This window comes from Chaetura pelagica, unplaced genomic scaffold, assembly GCF_000747805.2.
Source record: "Chaetura pelagica isolate M959 unplaced genomic scaffold, ChaPel_1.0 scaffold547, whole genome shotgun sequence".
NCBI classification, from domain to species: domain Eukaryota; kingdom Metazoa; phylum Chordata; class Aves; order Apodiformes; family Apodidae; genus Chaetura; species Chaetura pelagica.
The window spans coordinates 404,383-426,433 of record NW_009953806.1 but is presented as its reverse complement, the minus strand read 5'-3'; the positions used below and the strand labels follow the sequence as shown (position 1 = coordinate 426,433).

The window sequence follows — 22,051 nt, the reverse complement described above, 5'->3', positions numbered from 1 at the left end:
TTTCACATTTATTCAGTTAATTGGCTCATGGATAATGCATTTTTCACTATTCACATGTAATTACTGTGTGTTTATATCCATATATCATATGAAAGATGATAGACTGCTAGATTAAGAACTGAGAAAATACTAGTCAGATTATGTGAATTTGTCAAAGGGGCATTTAGCAAATAGTAGTGTCTCCACAAGATACTTAGTTATGTATCTTTTAATGTACTTTGTTGCTATGCCGCGATTTCTAAAAATTCAAAAGCGGACACATTTTTCTGGCATCCTACTGACCAAAGTTTGTATGGGTATTCATAAGTAATTAAATACAATAATAATTACTTTCATTTTTTAGTCCATAGGTGGACATATTTTCATTGGACATTTGCATACACTGGCAGTATTGTATGCATTTGTTATGTTAGGAAATAAGAACATATTTTGATACATCAGAAAGATTTCAAGAAGAGCCATAAGAATAAATCAAACAGCTGTGGAACACTTTTTTAAGTGAGACAAAAGAGATCTATTTTGGATAGCATCAGAAAGCTAACACATTTTCTGGAAAAAAAATAGGTATGATTACAGAGGATTCCTGCAACCGACAAAAATATCCTAGCAATACATAGTGAAATAAGACCAATTACTATATATACATATGTATACATAGAAATCAACTTGGCAAAACCTTTCCAGAACTTCACTGGATATGCAAGACTTCTGGCTGACAGTTTGACTAGTTAAGAGGTAAATTATATTTATGTCCTGTATGAGTCCTAAAAGGATCCATGTTTTGATTTAAAGTAAAAAGCTGAAACAAATGCAGACAATGAAAAACAACCATCAATTTAGTACCTTGTAACTTACTGCATCCTCCCCTCAGCATTCAGACCCATTCCTTATGAGCTACGAATATGCAGGCTTTGCTCTCATTTCTGTCAGGCTACTGTAGATAGCCAAATCACACTCTGAGCTGCTAAATATAGTGTAAGCTGCCTTATTTCTGCTGTTTCAGAGCTTTTCAGCTATGCAAGTCTTTGAACTGTCTTCAATAAACATGCCTAAACTCTTCCCACATGTATTTTCTCTGTAAGGGGTCTTCTTTAGAATCATCTTTCCATCTCAAAGTAAGAGCTTCCCTTTTCAACAGCTATTTATGTAAGGCTGTATGTTGGATTTTTAGTCAAGGATTAATTTTTAAAGACTACAGCAATGGTGAAACTGTACCTATGCCAAGCATAGTTTGGAAAGGATAAATACATAGAGCTTCTAGCTCTCAAAAGAAATTCCACTTTTATGCAAAGGTCTTCCTCATTGTCTGCACTGTCATCAGGTCACTCATCACTCTGTCTTGGTGTGACAGACAGTACATCTGTCAAGTTCAGTTCTGTCAGATCGCATTTCCTTTCCCCTCTTTTCCTTCCTCTTTTTCCACTTTCTCTCCTTTCCCTTTCTCCCTTCTGTGAGAAGCTGACTCAGGAGCTTTTAGTTCTGCTTAATATTAATATCATAGGGCTCACAAAGAGGTTGCTGACTGTTTGGTATAATACACAACCATTAATCGACAGAAACAGCACAAGAAAGATATAGACCTGTGGAGAGGGTCCAGAGAAGGGCCACCAAGATGATCAAAGGCCTGGAGGACCTCTGCTAGGAAGACACACTGAGAGAGTTGGGGCTGTTCAGCCTGGAGAAGAGAAGGCTCTATGATTCTATGAACAGACTTCTGAAAAAAACGTATATGGGTAAAAGAGATGGAGGTACATGAAAACTGCCCATGTCAGTGACATGGACAGTGGAATTGAGTGTACCCTCAACAAGTATGCTGATGACACCAAAGCATGTGGTGAGGCTGACATGCTGGAGGGAAGGGATGCAACTCAGAGGGACATTGACAGGCTTGAGAAGTAGGCTCCTGAAACTGCATGAAGTTCAATCAGGCCAAGTGCAGGGTCCTGCACTTGGGTCAGGGCAATCCCAAGCACAAATACAGGGTGGGTGGATAATGGATCAAAAACACCATGGAGGAGAAGGACTTGGGAGTGTTGGTTGATGAGATCAACATGTGCTGGCAATGTGTACTTGCAGCCCTGAAAGCCAACTGTGTCCTGGGCTGCATTCTAGAAGCATAGCCAGTAGGTCAGGGGAGGTGATTTTCCCACTTTGCTTTCGTGAGACTCCACCTGGAGTACTGCGTCCAGTTCTGGAGCTCTCAACATCAGAAGGACACGGAGCTCGTGAAGAAAGTCAAGCAGAGGGCCACAAAGACAAACCGAGGGTTGGAGCATCTCTCCTTCAAGGACAGGCTGAGAGAACTGCATCTGTTCAGCCTGGAGAAGAGAAGGCTCCGAGGAGACCTTATAGTGGTACCTTCCAGTACCTGAAGGGGACCTACAGGAAAGCTGGGGAGGGACTTTTTACAGGGGCTTGTAGTGAGAGGACGAGGGGTAATGGATTAAAACTGGAAGAGGGAAGATTGAAGCTGGACATTAGGAGGAAGTTCTTTAGTGTGAGGGTGATGAAGCACTGGAACGGATTGCCCAGGGAAGCTGTGGAAGCCCCCTCACTGAAAGTGTTCAAGGCCAGGTTGGATGGGGCCCTGAGCAACCTGATCTAGAGGGAGATGTCCCTCCCTTTGCAGGAGAGTTGGAACTAGATGATCTTTAGATCCCTTACAACCCAAACCATTCTATGATTCTATGGAAACATTAAGAAAAACAGTAGAAATAGGGAAGGTAAAATGAAACAAATATGATGGGACAAGTTAGGAAACTCATGGGAAATGTAAAAAAATATTATCATGAAAAGACGATACAGCTTTTAGTTTTGGCATTCAAACATTAGAAATCTCCATTCATAAGAAAGTCCAACTTTATCTTCAAGGCCATAGCGATTACAAAGTCAGCGACTTTTCATCGGATTATGAAGGTGAACTGTCAACATTTCTGATTGCTATAAATTTCTTTCATTTCATAAATTCTGTGGTTCATGGTCTTTTCTGCTCCTTAAAAAGACTAAAATTATTTATGCAACTGTGGCTTAATCAACAGTAGCAACTTTCCACTCACGATCCTCTTCAGCAAGCCTTCCTCCCCAAAAAAACACCATTGTAGTGATTGTTACCCTTCTAAAAATGAAGCAAATTTAATTAAGTCCTTCCTTTGTTTACTTGGTTTTAATATAAACACAATTAGAAAAAAAAATCAATTTAATTCCATGCATGTTTGCTTAAATAATCATGTAGACAAAGCCATGGTCAACAGAGTAGGTAATTCTCCCCTGCACCATCCTTAGAAAAATTAATTTTAATTGCATTTGTGGGTTTTTCATTCATAATTCTACCCTAAGGAAAAAGATTTTAGAACCATTTTGACTGGTAGTTCAAGCCACAGAAGATTTGAGAAAATCAGAGGTACATAATGAGCAGCATTTCACGAGGTAGTCTACCTCATTAATGGCTTTTTGGTTGCTTCTTTTGAAATAGGAGCCTTTCACACCATTTGAGAGAAGGTACCAGTACAATTAATAGAATTGTTACTGAGTTGCTGTTTGTAAGGTTTCTGATAGTCTGTTTGAACGTGTGCCAAAAAGTCTTTATTCAGAGGGAACCAGCTATTTCTGCCAATCATTCAAAGAATTTTCATGCGGAAGGTGAATTCTAAAAAGCAACCAAGTGAAGAGATTAACTGTGCTGAGAAACTAAAATGTGGACTAATGCCTGCACAGAGGCTGGTAAATGCTAACGCTATTAGAAAGGCTATACTTTCTAAAACATATTCAAGTAATAGTTTTGAACCTTAAGAATGACCTTTAATGCCTTTAATATGTGAGCTGTGTGACTACAGAGGAAAGTGCTAGGTGCATGAGACCTTCATGGTTAAGCTCAGTAGATCGAACGTGAAGGGCATCCCATTAAAAATTCTGGAAAAGGGCAGCAGTTTAAACAACAAGTTAAATCAATTCTGATTTTGTTGTTTCTAATGAATGAATACTGCTTGGCTTAAGTCAATGGAAAAAGGGTAAAGTATGGCACCCTAAATAACAAACATTTGAAAACTATTAGTATGTAACATATGGGCAATGTATTTTGCCTCACATTGCTTACAACTGAGACATTAAAACAACAAGGCCATGGGAAGTTTTTTTAAGTTTCCGAAATCTTTCGTGGTATGGAACCTGGAATGTCATTTATGGTATGAAACCTTCTCATTTGACCCAGAGGCAAAGGTGCATCTACTCACCTCTTTAATCTTGTGCTTCCTTTCAAATTAGTAAGTGCTAAAACTGAGGGAGTGTTGGTGCTCAACCAATTATCCTGTTTTTCAAAATACATATGGAATATGAAGCATCTCTTTCTCCAATAATATCCCATGGACCCTGAGAAGAAAAGCTCAGGTATTTTTATTTAGCCTGTGTATCAGTTTATTTAGATAATAAAGAGAAGAATTAAATTTGCAGAAAAGGTGTAACTGGTACAGATATAATCATATTACATCAATAACGATTAAGAATTACATTTATAGAGATGCTGAATACTTAAGTCTGATCTGAGCTTTATATATACAGAAGGGAAAAAGAGAGGAACACCACAGGCTTTATTCTCCTTCCATTTTCACTGGCAGCTACTTGGAGATAAGGAACTCTGTTACTGAAGGCATCTTCCCAAGAGGCACTTGGCAGACAAGGCATTGCCTGCTAATTGACTTCATGCAAAGGGAATTGTTAGTTTTAGCCAACTGACTTTTGTATCAATTGGGAAGTCAGACAGATTGGTATGACAAAACCCTCTCAGAAACACCTTGCCGCTCACTGGTGAATCCAACTGCACTGGAATGAAACAGCATTTCAGCAACTGCTTCTGCCTCCCCCTGCTTCCATCATCACACAACACCTGCTCATTCCTAAGTAACGTTAGCTTCCAGTGCAAGCTCGTTTTCCTCAGTGGTTTAGGCTGTTTCAACAAACTTAGAGAGGGGGAGGCTACAGTGCAGGCACACAGTCTCCTTGCCAGCTCTCCTACAGAAGCAGAAGCCATCAGCAGAGAAGACAGCTCCCACTGTCTTAAAATGTCATCCCGGAACAGTTGTCCAGCAGAACTACCAAGACAATGCAAAGTCATGACATCAGTGTTAGACTTTAGACAGAAAGCCTTTTCTTTTACTTTTTCCCAAAGAGCTAACTCAGAGCTGCAATATGCAGAATTTTGCTCAATTTAAACTGCCAATTTTTGATACAAAAGAAATTCAATATTCCATTTAAAAGGTTTTTTAGCACATTATTTAGATACAGCTTAATTTATCAACCCCCTGGAGAAAAAGCAAAAGCATAACATTGCCAATATGGAATGTACACAGTAAACCCTACAGTTTAATGATATAAAGTAGGAGAGAGAACATTATTAATAGCTCCTAGGTTTTATGTAGCATTGTCCCAGATGGACTTAAAATGCAAAGAATATGAAGTATATTAATACAGAAACAGATCAGACAATGTATTACCTGCAGGAAGTTTGTGTTGCCAAAGAGGAAGAAATAAGTGCTTCATAAGGTACAGAGAAGTGAGGATGGCCACGCTTTCCATTTGGAGAAAGGATGGAAGAAATGGATGGAGAATATGGCAAACATGACATAACCAAGACCATGTGTTGAAGATATACTTGATAAGAACCTCAAGGAAAAAAAACCAAACTGGATTATGGAAGTTAAAAACTAAATACGGATACATTTTTGTTAAGAGTAACCTGCTCTACATGTAAGAACAAAGAAGTAAGAGGCAGACAAGGGTAGAAAAATGAAATCTCACAAATAGAAGTTGTCAAATTTTAAACAATTCAATTAAGGAGGACTGATAATAAAGTTTAATGTCAGCCTCCCAGGAACGGGTTATTCAAGAGATACAACAATGCAAAGACAAAAGGCTGGAAAGATGTAAGCACCAGAGTAGTCTGTGGACCAGGAAGTTGGCTGAAGTATAAGATGACAGGCTGGTAGTATTCAGCACTGGATGCTGTAAATACAGCCCATAAACAGGGGACAACATTGTAGAGCAGAGAAACTGTGTCCAGAGTTAGGGAATTTGAAGTAATTACAGATTTTTCAAATGGAGTATATTTACAAAATCAGATTACAGTGTTCAGCTGAAAATGCAGAAAAAAAAATTGACCAATGTGGAAGAGTACTGGAAAGACTGGGCAACATCTAGCACATGTAAAATAGAAGTATAAAGCCAATTTCCTTGTGGTGTGCACAAGAATCTGATGATGGTAGTACCATAAGGATGAGTGAATAAACAATAATTTGGCTGTTAAAGCCTGTACATCCTTCAGAAAATGACAGGGAACCAGTGCCTTTCTTTTTCCCTCTTGCCCTGAGAGCTGGGGAGCTCCTGCCAAAGCATGTGCTTAAAATGGTGATTAAGATAATGAAGCCATGAGTAAGGGAAGTGTATAATGGTGATGGAAATACAGCGCTCGCTATACCCTTGCATTCAGCAAATGCATATATGCTGAATGAATATAGCCTTGCATTCAGCAGCTCTTCAGCATTCTCAATGCTACTGTGACAGCATGGTCTCATCTCTGCAAATGTTTACTGTCAGCTATCATTTTGGCATACTGACAACATTGTCACATAAGGAATAAGTGAAAAAAACAGGTTATTTTATGGGATACAATAATTCGTTCTCATCTAATCTCAGTGGGTTGCTAAAAATGAAGCATTTAAACACTTCTTATTGTATGGTAACAATATAGTAATGTCATAACCCTTCTGCATACTGAAGTCCATCAGAAGAGGGCTGAAGTCTTTCACAGAGCAGCTTTAAAAAATAACATGGAACCAGATTCAGTGTTCAGAAATGTCTGTAGATGGAATAATAGGATTATATTTACAAATTTCTGATTCCTGACAAAACTGTAAGAGACGTGTAGAAGGCCTAGGACTCATGGGTAGTTCAATGAAAAACATGGAGCAATGTGTACTGGAAGTTAAAGAAAGCAAGTGAGAATTAGGTTGCAAAAGGCAAATGAAAGAAAACAAAAATTCCATTAATATAAAGTCATGGTTCACTATCATCTAGACTATTTTATTCAACTCTTGCAATTGCAGGTAAAAAAATTTAGAAAACAAAGAGTTCAGAGAGAAGGAAGGAGATTAATTATGACATGGAAGGTCTTGGCATCCAAAAAGACTGAACAGAGTAGTTAGTGAATTTAGAGAAGAGATGAATGCGTGTGGCATGTAAAATAGAAGGGGGCATTTTCCTTCCCTCTACAAAGATGAACTAATGAAATTTTTAAAGACCATATTTTAAACTGGAAAATGTTGAGCTCAACCTCCTCTCTCTAAGCTTATTATATTAAAATACAATGAAGGTTAAGAACATAGTAGGGTTTGAAGCAGATCGGATGTTTCGAAGAAAATCTTTTTTCCCTTAAAACTATGCAAATTGTCATGTTTCAGAACAGTAATCCCAAAACAAACTGGAAGCAAAGAAAGTATCTATCCTATTGGTGTTTCACTTTGCTGTTTCCAAAATATTCTTCATGGAAAACTAATGGGGGCCGCTGGCCAGGGTGGGTGCTGGTTTGATCCAGTCTTGTAGACTTCCCTCACTTCATTATTGGTAAAACCATTCTGACTCCACAAACCACTCATTATACAACCTCTTCACTCTTTCTCATTTTCTCCAATGATAAAACAGTAAATATAACTGCCACTCATGGCAACCATAAAAGAACTATCACTAATTATTTTCCTCCCATTAAAGCAATCAGTATAGTGTTTTCCCCCTACAACCATTTGTCAAAATTTTCACTCTGTTTCAAAGTATTGGCAAGGAAGGACCATGCGATTGTCTATCAAATATTTGCAAGATCCTCTAAATCTTCCACTGTTTTCCCCTCGGTTTCAGAGCCCTTCATGTGCCTTATTTTATTTCTCTTTTCCTGTATATTTTTTTTTTCCAAAACTTCCACTAAACTGGGAAGTTTTCTTCTTACTGTATGCAGCCTAACACTGGCTGAAATAATAACTGAGTCCTTCTGTCCGCTTTACTGCTATGTATTTGTTAGTAATTACTCAAGTGTGGCTTTCTAATGTTCTATCTCTTTTTATACCAGCTTTTGAATAAATGTTTGTTCATATGTCCTATGGCACGAATTGTGTCATGTTAGTGTTCAAAGTACTGTGATCTGCATTTTATTTAGCCAGCACTTACAAAATACATACAACAGAGATAAATAACAAATAGTTTATTAGTATTTACACTACAGCCCAGAATACATACTGCACATATTTATAGGAGTAGACACATATTTATCTCAATCAAGGGACTATGGATCTCAGAAAGAGAAAGGTCTCACTCTGGGATTTGAACACTATTTAACTTAGCAGGAAACTCTGAGACTCAGCTTGCAATCTGTTAAATGCTTAGCTTAATGCTCGAGGTGTTATCATATGACTATCATAGGTTCATAGAATGGTTTGGGTTGGAAGGGACCTTAAAGATGACCTAGTTCCAACAACCCCTACTTCTTCCTTACAATATCTTCCCTCCTTCTCTATGCACACAGACATACATAAGCAAGTAAAAAAGCCAGTATACAACTCAATAAATAATGTCAACACTCTGTGCACCCTTTCCAGACCCTCTGCATGAATATTCTGAAGTAGTCACTTTATTTGCAAGCGTAGGGATTTTTCTGAGAGGGGGGAATGGTAGAAGTGTTTGTATTACATAGCTGAATGACTGAGTTGGGCCAGGTAGGGTCAGCCAGGTCAGTAATATTAACAGTAGTAGTAATGAAGTCACAGACATGATTATTACTCACATCCTAAGCAGAAACCACAGTAGTTCAGATTCTATTAAGTTAAAAAAATCTTATTGTAGAAGCCTGTTTTTAAACTTTCAAGAAGATCTTATGTACAACAGAATATATGTTCAGGAGACCTATTTCACTTCAGACATCTGTTCCTCTCACTTCACTTATCTGAAATTCTTGACATAATTTTGTCTCATCAAGGTACTCACAAGCTTTTTAATCTGGACACTCTCTCCAGTTCATTTACTTCTATCCAGTCCCTCCTCACCAGGCTGTTAGCACAGTTAGCTTCCCACAATTTCCCTAAGGCAAACTCCCAGATTCCCTTCCGAAACACTGCCTCCACCAGCCTTAGCATAGAAAGATGCTCATGCCAAGTCCCTGTGCTTCTTGTTAGCAAGTTCACCTTTGGTTTTTGCACAGAAGAAAATGCAGCAGTAAGTTTCCTTCTGTACCAACATAACCTTTCTGACACATTGCTCTTAAAGCCTGGAAGCTCCATAGCACCTTTGCTTTGACTCTGTTCTACCATCAGGGCATGGTTGTGCATTTCATAAATGTTTTGGCTGTAAATAACATGTCACAACCTTATCAGCATGCATGCTTTTCTTTCCAGAGCTACATGGTATTAACATGACGACCATACGACAGATTCCATTCAACCATCTTACTTCTGCTTTCTCAGACAACCCTCTGAGGCCACTGCTTTAGCAGAATACTTAGTATGGGAGCATAGGTTGCTGATGTTTCATGCAAAGATGTGCTTCTCTAACAGGGAGTCTGATGAATAAATTGAGTAAAGGTGACTGTCATGGTTTAAACCCAGCTGGCAGGTCATGCCCACAGTGCTGCTTGCTCAGACTGCCTCGATGGGATGGGAGAGAAAATCAGAAGAGTGAAGTGAGAAAACTCATGGGTTGACGTGACAGAATCACAGAATTATTTAGGCCAGAAAAGACCTCTGAGATCATGAAGTCCAGACTATGATCCAACACCACCACATCAACTAGATCATGGCACCAAGTGCAACATCCAGTCTTTCCTTAAACACCTTCAGGGATGGTGACTCCACCACTTCTTTGGGCAGTCCATTCCAATGTCTGATGACACTTTCCATGAGGAAGTGCTTCCTAATATCCAACCCAAACCTCCCCTGCAGCAGCTTCAGGCCATGCCTTCCTGTCCTGTCACTAGTTGCCTGGGAGAAGAGCCTTACCCCCACCTGACTACAACCTCCCTTCACGTAGTTGTAGAGAGTGATAAGGTCCCCCAAGTCTCCTCTTCTCCAGGCTAAACAACCCCAGCTCCCTTGGCCTCTTCTCATAAGACTTTCCTTCTAGCCCCTTCACCAGTCTCCTTGCTCTCCTCTGGACCCTCACCAGCACCTCAGTATATTTCTTGAGTGAAGGGCCTAGAACTGTACATAGTATTTGAGGTGGGGCCCCACCAGTTCTGAGTGCAGGGGGAGAATTACAACCCTACTCCTGCTGGCCACACTATTCCTGATACAAGCCAGGATGTAATCGACCTTCCAGGCCACCTGGGCACACTGCTGGCTCATGTTCAACTGGTTTTCAACCAGTACTCCCAGGCCCCTTTCTACCGGGCCACTCTCCAGGCAATCTTCCCCCAGCCTGTAGTGCTGCATGGGGTTATTGTGGTGAAAATGTTGGACCTGGCACTTGGTCTTGATGAAGACAGTTTAGTAAGCAAAGCAAATGTCGTGCGCCCAAGCAAAGAAAAACAAGGAATTCTTTCATTGCTTCCCATTGGCAGGTGGGTATTCAGTCATTCCCAGGAAAGCAAGGCTCCATCACACTTAACAGTTACTTGGGAAGGCAAACACCATTACTCTGAATGTGCCCCCTTATTTTTCCCCCAGTTGTTATTGCTGACCATGACATCATATAGTTTGGAATATCCCAGCAGGGCTCAGCTGTCCCGCCTCTGTCCCCTCCCAACTTCTTGTGCACCTCCAGCCTACAAAGTGGTGAGGTGGTAGGAGGAGTAGAAAAGGCCTTGATGCTGGGTAGGCACTGCTAAGCAGGAAGTAAAACATCAGTGTGTCATCTGCACTGTTTTCAGCACTAATCCAAGACATAGCCTCATACCAACTACTATGAAGAAAATTGTCTCCCAGCCAAAACCAGCACAGAGAGCAACCCCGAAGGTAACGGGGTTTATAGCCTGCAGGGAAAAGCCACCCACTTGCAGACAAGCAAGTCTTCCCAAACTCTTTTAAAACCAACCCAGAATGCAGTTTTAACTATGGATTGTGAGTAGTACATAAAAAAAACAACTCACAAGAAAACACAAAGGCCTTAAATACTTTCATATATCTGCATACTTCTTATATCTGATTTTGAATGCATATTATGAAATTCCTACCCTATATAATGAATGAGTTTATACAAATAACAAAAATGCCTAGGAAAAAAATGTTTTCTAAAAGTTAATTGGAAAAAAGTCAGATTACGTACATTTCAGTAATGGTTTCTGGGAGGTTTGTTGGGATCTCAGTCAGGCCTTTTCCACGGCAGTCCACAATGTTGTTACTACAGGTGCATGCGGTAGGGCAATGCAAGACACTGCAGGATGGAGCCATGAAGGACTGGTGACCTGCAAAGAAAAGTTTCTCAAAAAAACTGCACAATACTGTCTATCTCAGTCTACCTCTTTACCTGCAGTCTACCTCAACAGTAAAACATCACATTTTACACTTCCTTGAAAAATTTAAGCCACAACCTCTATAATAAACATTGTAGCCTATCAATACTTTTGGATCGTATTAATTTAAATACCCATTTAACCTGTTGATACAATACTGAGAGATGAAAGACAAATCCTCAATTACTATGCTAGCATTACATAATTTTTCAATTTCATTAGCAATCTGCTTTTGAAATAATCTTTTTAAAACGCCCAAGTGTGATCCATTTTTCAGGTATATTTTATGTATTCTGGCTTTATGTATTATGGTTTTATGAACTAACTTTTACTTAGTTTTTGCAATTTTGTGTAGTATTAATAATGCACATCAATAAAAATAACCAAATTCTGCCACAAAAACTGATGGTGTCATGCTAGTTACATTCTGTTCTGCAAAATATGATTACGGGTCTTCAGTTACATATCACTTATGGGCAGTTTTGGAGTTATGATGCTCTCAGTCACACAAAAATAAGTAAATTGACTTCATACTCTCAGTCTCTGTGTTAGCACAGCAGACTTCTTTCTTCCTCACACAATCTACTATTCTTACTGCCTCAGGTGGCTAATTTACGTTACTTTCTCTCCCAAGTTCTTGTACTACATGTTAAACTCAGCATTTGTAACTGCATTTAAACAAAACCACTTAATATTTAGGTATAATTTAGAAAGTAAACAGCTTTATTTCTGTGCAAATAGATAGACTGCACATTTTTATAATATATTAATGCACTCATTCTTCTATCAATTTAATGACGCAGAATTGCTTTTTTGTAATATTACAGAAAGGCACAAAGGGATGAGAAAGGCATGAAGACCTCTTTTTGTCTTTCTTTTTCTTTTTTTTTTGTTCTTTTTTATTAACGTAAAAAAATTAAAGACCGTTTTGAAATTCTCAGGGAAAAAAACCCTCTTGACTATAAACCCATGATTTAATCTAAGAACACTCTCATTATATTTAGCATTATATATTAACATAGGAAGGGTACATTGATAACTTCAGTTGCAGCCAGGGCTGTTCCTACTTCAAATAACAACTGCTCAATTTTGAAATTACTTAAAAGGTTAGCCTTTTGAGATAGTAGTTTACTATATAATAATTTGATTTCACATTTATATATGTGTTATAAAAGTACAAACAGCTGTCAAAACTAGTAACACATCTACTATTTTTATACTAACAGGCAGGAAATACTTTACCTGCCTTTATTAGAAGAGAAAACATGCTTATTCCTCTTTCTCAGAATCAGCATTATAAGTTTTAAAACTGTTCTTGACACTTGGACACTGCAGCCATACAATTTACAAATAAGAGACATTAAATGGTCTTGTGGGAGTCCTTTTAAGTGTACATAAAGGCAGAATTAATGGTAACAACATTGTTAGCATTTGCCATATGAAGATGGCAGTGCCCTACACTTCACTGTTAGGGTCTGTTTAGTAAGCACAAAACATTTTGTTCTCCATAAAGGTCTTTTAAAAGGATGTATCTGTGCAACTTTTGGTATATTTGGCAATAGGCTTCTGAGTGTCTGTAGAAAATGAACCACTATATACAACCCTGCTGAATCACTGAAGTCAGATGGCTCTAAGTGCAGCTGGTTCTTAATGTTCTTGAGAAAACATGAAACAGTAGAGAAAGTTAATAAAAAACCCTCAATATTAGTCTAAAAATATTTAAATAAGAAAGATACACTTGCCTTCTTCCTCATCTAGAAGATACGAATAAAGGAAAAAAACAGTAAGAGAAAATGTGATTAGTAACAAACTGCTAGTCATTTCATTATTTCATTTCAGAAAATAACCTGAGGCACTAAAGAATATCATCCAGAAAGTTACTTAGGGACTCAGAGTTATTATTTAACTGCAGAAAATAACAAGAAGAAAAAGCAACAATCTGTAAAGGTAAAAAATAATAGTTCCTTATTACTCAAGGCCTTATGTTCTCAGTCAGTGCACCTTCTATTTAATTTTCTACATTTCTCCACCATAATTATACTTTTAGAAGGCTGTATAATCTACGTGAATGCAGCATTTACTCAGAATTTGAAAGGACAGAAGCATCCCCCAAGCAACATATAAATAGCGATAAAAATCATTAGTTTATTTTGAATAAACATTAAAGCTTGGGTTATGCAAAAGCTAGCAAAAAGGCACCATGCAGCACTAATGATCATGGCTGAGCTCTCAGAAGGTGTGTTTTGAAACAGGGCTGAGTGAGCAAATCTGTTTCCCTTACCGCTGCAGACAAACTCCCGCTTTTGGACCTCGGCTACGTTGTGTCCCCGGAGGTGGGATGGCCCCATGCACTGGGTGTAGAGGCCAACCCGTGGGCGCTGCCGCAGCCAGTCAGACAGCCAGGCCAGGTGGCAGTCACAGTAGAGGTTGTTTGAGTGAAGACGACTGCACGGGAAGAAACTCGTCAATACTTTCAAATTAGGAAAAACAAACAGTCAAGCAATAAATTTTTCAGGTTCCTCCTTCAGCAAGCAACTAGGCCAGTTTATCAACAAAACTGGTTAATATGGTACTAATTACTCATATCTCTCATTAAATGCTAATAAGTAAAACTATACAAGCAGCAAAATTGTGTTTAATTTGTCACCTAATTAATTGGGTAAAAAAAATAAAGACTTCCTAATAATGTAACTTATGTGTAGTTTCTTTTTCTTGCCTAAAAGAAAGAAATGCAGAGGGGCTTGAAAGCTGCCATGGGACTTTTTGGTTCCAATCTATACAAATAGTGAGTAAGAAAAAAATGTCTCAAGTAAATTGCCCTACAGTGATTATATACTGTCAGATAAAAAGAGTTAATAAAAGATTTTGTTTCCAATTAGATATATCTGTAAGTCTGGCCATTATTAGTCTCTATAGAAACAGTCTGCAAAATCCCTTTAGCAGGTCATACTAATTTTCTGCTGAACAAGACAGAGCAATAACTCAATATAAAACATCTTCTTTCACATCCTTTTCTGATTTCCTCTCTTTTTGTTTAATCACAGAAAGGGGGATTAGTTGCTTTTGGCTCCTAGGGACGTATATTCTAAGCAGTGCCTGAAATTAAAAGACCACATGGCAGCAAGTGATGGAATTAAGTATGTAGCTCTCTGTTGGCAGGGTCTGACACAAGCCCATGGCTCCTTGCCAAGTGGCAAAAAGCACTTTGCCATTGACAAAATATCAGACAAAAGTATTCACTAAATTAGGTAAATTACTTTTCTCTGGCTCTTAGCTTTCTCTGGCTCTTATATTGTCTCAAGCTACAGAATTACGTTCACATTTATAAATCAAATTCTTATTCAGAATCATCCATAACAGAGTAATGTAATTTTGGTCCTTTTTACCTGATGTGCTCAAGTCTAACTAAATAACTGGAAAGAATGTGCAAGAAAATCAGAATTTAGACAAGAGGTCTAATTAATGCATGAAAAAAACCCACCTGTAAACCAGCATGAAATGTGCAACCAACATAAATAAAAAATTCTACTAACTGACTTTCCCTCCCTCCCCCCCCCCATAAGTCACTAGAAATCAAAGGCAATGTATTTTCCTGTATTAATTCTTGGCTGGATGCTTTGCAAATATTGCTCACAATAGAGCACATGCATTCAGTACAGTCTGTGGCCAGCTGTAGGCAAGAATACCATTGCAAATTAGAACTAATTCCACTGAAATCAATACAGTTATACAAGCATATTCTGAGTGCAAATGGCATGTTACAGCTGTAATACAGGACTCTGTGTATCCATTTCCTTTTGTTTCTAAAATTAATTTTCAAAAGATGAAATATCCCACCAAAAAAGTGCAAATGCTGCTAATTTGATTCAGAATATAAACTGTATTTGAAGGTTTAAAAGAGGCACATACATTCATGTTTTCAAGTCTCAAACCTGAGAGAATGGAATTAAATTCTATTCTCAAAATATAACTGAGGCCACCACAAGCCCATGGTCAGCATGACTTGAGTACTCTTGAATTTATTCAAGAAATAATAGTTACAATTCTGTTATGAAATCAACAGAACTACTCACCTTCATGAAGTTTCTTCAGTCACGAATGGTATGTTAACTCAAGTGAATAGGCCTACTGATTTCAAAATAGCTGTGCAACCCAAGGTGCACAAAAGAAAATGGACAGGCTCTTTGCAAAAGTACTTCTTTCACAGTAAGACCTACTCTTGAATTCTGAGTGAAACATCCCACTTGCTTTTGGTTCCCACTTCACTGGAAAACCTGTTTGAAAGACAGCCTCAGGACTACACCTTGCTATATTCTGGTTTTGCCACTCAACACATGTTTATTCCTAGTTCAGTGTAAACATATAAAAGAAATTACCCCAAACTGTATCCAATGCATACATACTCTTTTCACCATGTTTTGTTTTAGAATCCTGAAGTGCTCATCTGTGAAAGTCATAACCTCTAAAAATGGGGACCTTATTGTAAATGCTGACACAACGTTAATTATAGTAGCACTACCGGATGATGCTGTAATTTTATGTTACAAAGAATGTTGGAGAGCCAGTTTAGTTTAATTAGGTCTGCTAGCAGTACAGTAATAAAAGCATAAAGATTTCCCATTTATCACATCTGACAGACAATCAAAGATTCTTCCATGTTCCTAAATGAAATGTGACCCATTCAATAGCTCAAAGTAAAACAAATTTTTTACTTTCAAAAAACATCAATTTCTTTCTTTATACAGCTGTAACATATAAAAAAGAACCCTGCTCTTAACCCCATCTTTTCTGTTAGAAGTTGAAGCTTTTCTGTGACTGAAATACAGAATCATGGAAAACTCATCTTGGGAAAAGGTCATTAAGCCACTTCCATAGACTTAATTCAGCCCACATCCTAGTAAAGCTAATGGAAAAGAATGCAACTGTTTCTTCCTCTCCCTGAGCCCCAAGCATCAGCTTTGCAGTCACTTGATAGTTTTACTTTCCAGAATTGGCAGCCGTACATGAACCCACACGCTTTAAACCAACCCACCTCATGATACCTCAGTATTTTTTTAAAGGAGCCTGTCTTTGCCAGTAAACATATTTGTAATTTGTAGACCACTGACAGAACTTGATAGAAGAAAAAATTATATGCGGGACTGAATGAAATAGCAGCCACTTTCAGTGGGACTACTTACAATGTCCTGAGTTTGGGCATATGGTTGAAACTTGCCACAGACAGTCGGGTAATGTTATTATTGTTGAGAGTGCTGTGAAGTCAAGAAGCAGCACGTTAACATGGTACAGTTATGACACATTCACTACAGTTTTAAAAAATGCACATCTATTGAAATCACGGTGTATTGCTTTTAGGGACAGTTATCAGGAAAAAAATATGCTGTCAGATATACTTTATCTCCTTATTCAATCTCTGGTAAAACATTATGGTTTGATCATATAATAATTCTAAGTAATCTGAAATCTTAGTAACTTGTGATTCACTCAAATGGAGCTTCTCCCAATCTTGAGAACATCAATGGCATTCCAGCTAAGGTTGTCACCTTGATGTAAAAAAGACAAGTCTTCAATTTTTTTGATTATAGGACTCTCGTTTCTCTTTCTAGCTTCTCAGAGTCTGGTTTTGGGTTTTTTTTGACAGAGCATAAAAGTACAAGATTTGCCAGCTTTTTCAAGAATTTTAGGAAAAGTTTAAAGCTTGTCTGCAATTAGGTTTTACATGGAACAGAGATGCTATAGATTATCCAGAGCTGCATGAACAACAGCGAAGCTTCTGCTGTACAATGGAAGGAATCTGGCATCTTAATATTTTACAAAATGATAGTTGAAATTTTTGACAAGGTCCCTGGAAACTTGAATTAGAAACTAGGAACAAATCTTAGCCAATTGCTGGCTACCACAGACCCATCACACACATTAAATCTAGTTTGTAAAGATAATGAAACTTCATTAACAATCCTGCAGTTAAATATTGTCTTTAGGCTGCAAATAAAATACAAACAAGCTTGAAACTGAAACAAGGAAACCAGGAATAAACTTCACAGTTTTGACTTGGAGATTACTCATTTCAGCAGAATGAAGAATTAGTTCAGGGATTTTAAAGACACAACTATGGCACTAGTACATGATAATTCCCACTGATCAACCCTTGTTTCTGACTTGAAACTAAGTGCTTTGTGTTTTTTCTTTTTTCTCCTTAAAAAAATAATTATAAAAATTAAACAAATAAAATAACAAAGCACAATTTGTACTCATTTTGAACAAATTTTTAAGTACTCTGATCCTAACACAGAAAGGTAAATGCACAGCACCTCAACCAGGATCAGGTTATATACCTCCACACTAACCAAGCATTGTATTACGGGTGCAGTGTGCTGTATTTTACCTATGTGTGCTTGCTCATTCCACATCATAAACGTTTTCTCCACTGTGCATAAGGGATCTCCCCTGTGTGCCCTTAGGGCTACATAAACAAAGAGGAGAATAATCAAAAGAAGAAAAAGGGGAAATTGTACAATTTTTCAAAATGAACAAAAATGAAACAAAAAAAAATGGCCTAGTGGGTATGTCCAGAAAAGGTGCCTTAATGAATAAATGACAGCAAATCTTGGCAAGATTTTCTTAGTGTCTAAATGGTAAATGACAGCTCCCATAGTTCTTCCTGCTTTATTTCTTACAAGGCTTTGAAATAACATCTTTTCAATTGAAAGAAATGGAAATCAGTACATATCGCCATAGCTGTTTGCTGTATGAAGAAGGTATATCCACAAGTGTTTTAATTTTCAGTTTGGCATGTTTGACATTTGCCTTGCTATTTTAGATGCAGGAAATACTAATTTATTTTTGTAAGGGTACATGAAAGTATCAGGACTAGACATAAGAGATATGGAGGGATTTAAACAATTTTTGAAACTATTTCTATGTGATGATGAAAATGCTTAATTCCATTACAGAGATGTAATTTAAAAACAAATTGGGTCAATATTTTTACTTAAGCATTATGTACTATTGCAAAGAGTGTAATGACTAAAAGACATTTTTTAAAATTTCCTAATATTTTAAATTTTTTAATATTACAGCACCATATATTTTCCTATAGTCACTGCTCCCCCAGTACAGTAGATTTTCCCTTTAAACAAACAAAAAAACCCTGTCCAGATTTTAGGTTGATTTTGTGCCTTTAATGCTAGCAGTCTCTAAGATTATGCAATTACTTAAACATTATATGACCTGTTATTTCGGTAAACATTTCAAACAGTCATTGAACAAGATTACATCCTGGGTAAATTTCAAGATTATTTCAGAGCTTTATTGTATAGTTACCAGTTTGATGTAACATAAACATCCAGTGCTTAGACAGAATCATTAACTCCAAATGAAAACAAAATATGTGGTTTTATAAGCTACTCAGTGCATATGCATATGGTCTGATCTATGTATCCTTCATTCTTTAAGCTGAAGGAAGCTGAATTAGATACATACTTTTCAGTACTGGGTGAAATATCAATCTCAGTTTTAAAAAAACTTAATCTCTACATCATTGTTGATCACATAATGTAATTCAGATAGTAGTCGACATTAGTTGTATAACTGAACAAAGTTAATATCTATGTATATTTATTCACAAAGTATCTACCTACTTTTTCAGCAAAACATTATTTTTAAAGATTTTAATTTTTTTGGAGTGCATTCAAATTGATGTGAAAATTCTACCACTGCCTTCAACTGACAATGATGACCTTTACAGAACACTAAAAACTGCATGCACTAAAAAATGTAGAGTAATTTATTTTTGTAAAAAAAATTACACATTTAACATTTTCACTCATAAAGAAAGGCTTGCACTTAAAAAGAAACAGATCAAGCCATCACTGGAAAAGTTATTCTGTCATATACATGAGTTTCAGAGATTAAAATCTCACAAAACATCAGATTTACTGACAGACCACCGATAATTCATCAACGTCACAATTATATGCAATACTGAACCTACAGTACATTTCACATGGCTTTATACTAGAAAACTAACAATAGACTAGTTATTCTATAATTTCAACATAAAAAAGAAATATTAAAAAAATGTAGTTGTCAGATCCATTCACTCATAAGAAAGACCAACTATTGCTTAATAATAAAAACTTTACCACCAGCAGCTCACATATTCTTCAGTTTCTTGGACATACAGACTTTATCTATTGTCAGTGAAGCTTCTTTACTTCAGAATCTTAAAAATAAACCAAACCAAAACAAAAAAACCAAAACCCAGCGAAAAACCTCTTTCTCACCCCCCTCAAGGTGGTGTGATTTATCAAGTGTGATTCAAAGTATCATGAAGTAACTCACTGATACACAGTCTCTCACTTCTCTTAATGTAGAAAGCCCAGAAAAATGTGGTATTTTGACTGACAGAGCAAGTATTTCAGGAATGTGTCCTATGCCTCAGTTTCTTTGGGAACTGCAGCACTTTGGTCACTAAAGTACCTACTTTCAGATCAGAGGTTACTGATGATAATTTTGTTACCTTCAACCTCAGTGACGGTCACTTTGAGACAGTGAGAAAATGTATGCAATAGAATATTGCAATACAAACCTTCAGTGATTTAAATTTTTTTTTCTACATACATATTTATACACAAGCAATTTAATATGTTAGAAAAAAACCAAGCAGTTAATGTGAACATGCTAAATATCTTAGCATATAACAGTAGTGTTTGATATAACAGTGTCCTGTTGAAAACTTCTAGATTGTCAAATACACTGAGCATATTGTTCCTTAAAGAGTATGAAAGACTAAATTAATATCAGAGTATACAACAAAGGCAATACTGAACATGTTCAGCACTTCAACAGTGAAGGATAATTTACAACATTAATTGGTTTCATTAATACTGTCCTCCCTCATTTTAAAAAGAAAGATATTGTTCTGTTATGTTATGTGTCATCTGCTTTTTATAATATGTATGTTTTAATTGTGTTTAATGGCTGTTTTACAGAGTAAAGGAGTATCTCTGCCTCTCCACATCTTTCTACCATGTCACAGAACATCACAGTGGATTATTTTAAGGCATCTTTTCACTAGCCCATCCTGACACCAGGCTGCAGCTCACTGATAAGCTTTTACATTAGTACTCCCCAGATACGGAGCTCTTGCTAGAAGTAGGAGATACAGGAATACTTACAGCACTTCCAGGTCGCGCAGAGCCCTAAATGCTCCATCTTCAATACAGCTGATCTGGTTGTAATCCAGTTGCCTGTTAAACAGATTAGGAAGGTATTTGTAAGGGAGATGAGCGCTGGCAGCGTTAGGTGCGAACGGAGGCTCGGGAAGGGGCCGGCAGAGCGAGGCCACGCTGACTGAAAGGCTCTGGCAAACAGGCTCGTACGCTGGAGCCTGTCACACAGATTGCTGGCCTGGATGGTGCCACAGAATCCCTTTTTGTTCCGAACTGTCTGTGCAAAACAGCAGTGCTGGGAAAGCTCCAGTAAATAATAACTGCACCTTATATTAAATGCCAAAGGAATGCAATTTCATTACATCAAGAAAAGCTATCCATTAAAAGCTCTCAGCGTCATCTTGCTGAAACAATTTCATTAAGGTAAAGGACGGTAAATCACTTAATGTCACATGCATCCCCTCGGTGACCTAACAGAATCCATTTATCAGAGCAGCCCAGCTGCATGTTAATTCCACCCGCCGCGGCAGAGACCAGCAAGAGACATCACTTTCAGGGGGTCTCTGTGTGTGTGTGCACGCCTGGACTGGGTGCGAGGTGTGGGGCTGGGGAGGGGGGGATTTAGAGTAATTACCTTCTACAATATTTCTATGTGTAGAAATAATAGTATCCAAGGTATTTACATACTTGGTTACTTATCTCCTTTAATTCTGTTCCAAATTAAACTCGGATTTCTACTGTAACCTTCAGTATGTGGTTTTCTGCATACTTTATGCTCTCTCCAATTATATTCAGAGAGGATGTTGTAACAGAGCATGTGAATTCTGGACATAAAACTCAGCAATCCACCCCATACATTATTCATCTTTAAGTACTGAGTTATGAAAAATTTAAATTCATTTCTCTGAACAATATTAACTTTTCAACTCAAAACATTGATACAGTACATACTACCCAATTAAAAATGTCTGCTAAAATTAACAACCATGCAAATACAAAATCCCAGTTTATCTGCTGATAAAAGCTTTTCCTGTAAGTACTGCCACACGTCTTAAGGATTTCATGGCATGACTTGCAAGATAAAAATCATATAACCTCACTTTAGACAACCAGATGATCTTCTCCAAGCCAGTAACTTGTCAGTGTCAGAAAATACATATGAGTAAATGTGTGTGAACAATACTAAAAAAAATGAACAAAATGCAAATGAACTCTGCCCTTCTGTCTTCAATTATATATTAGCTACCAGGGATAATGAGGCTCTTGCTAAAGCATTTTCTGTGATTCTTCTGAATCTGTAACATTTTACTTTATTAATAAATCATCACATCCACCGTTGAATGTTATGTACCAAATTCTATAAAGTTCTCCTAGTTTCCTCCAGATTACTACACAGGAATAA

At 37.4% G+C, this 22,051-nt stretch overlaps 1 protein-coding gene across 1 annotated transcript in view; it reads right to left on the bottom strand.

Moving 5' to 3' along the window:
• SLIT2 (slit homolog 2 (Drosophila)) overlaps positions 1–22,051 on the bottom strand; it is a 265,523-nt gene that overhangs the window by 78,828 nt on the left and 164,644 nt on the right. Inside the window, exons 7-10 of the mRNA XM_010001251.1 lie at positions 20,656–20,727; positions 16,657–16,728; positions 13,758–13,921; positions 11,290–11,428 (exon numbers count right to left, since the gene is read on the bottom strand). Coding sequence (XP_009999553.1) covers positions 11,290–11,428; positions 13,758–13,921; positions 16,657–16,728; positions 20,656–20,727 — 447 coding nt within the window. The remainder of the gene's footprint in view (positions 1–11,289; positions 11,429–13,757; positions 13,922–16,656; positions 16,729–20,655; positions 20,728–22,051) is intronic.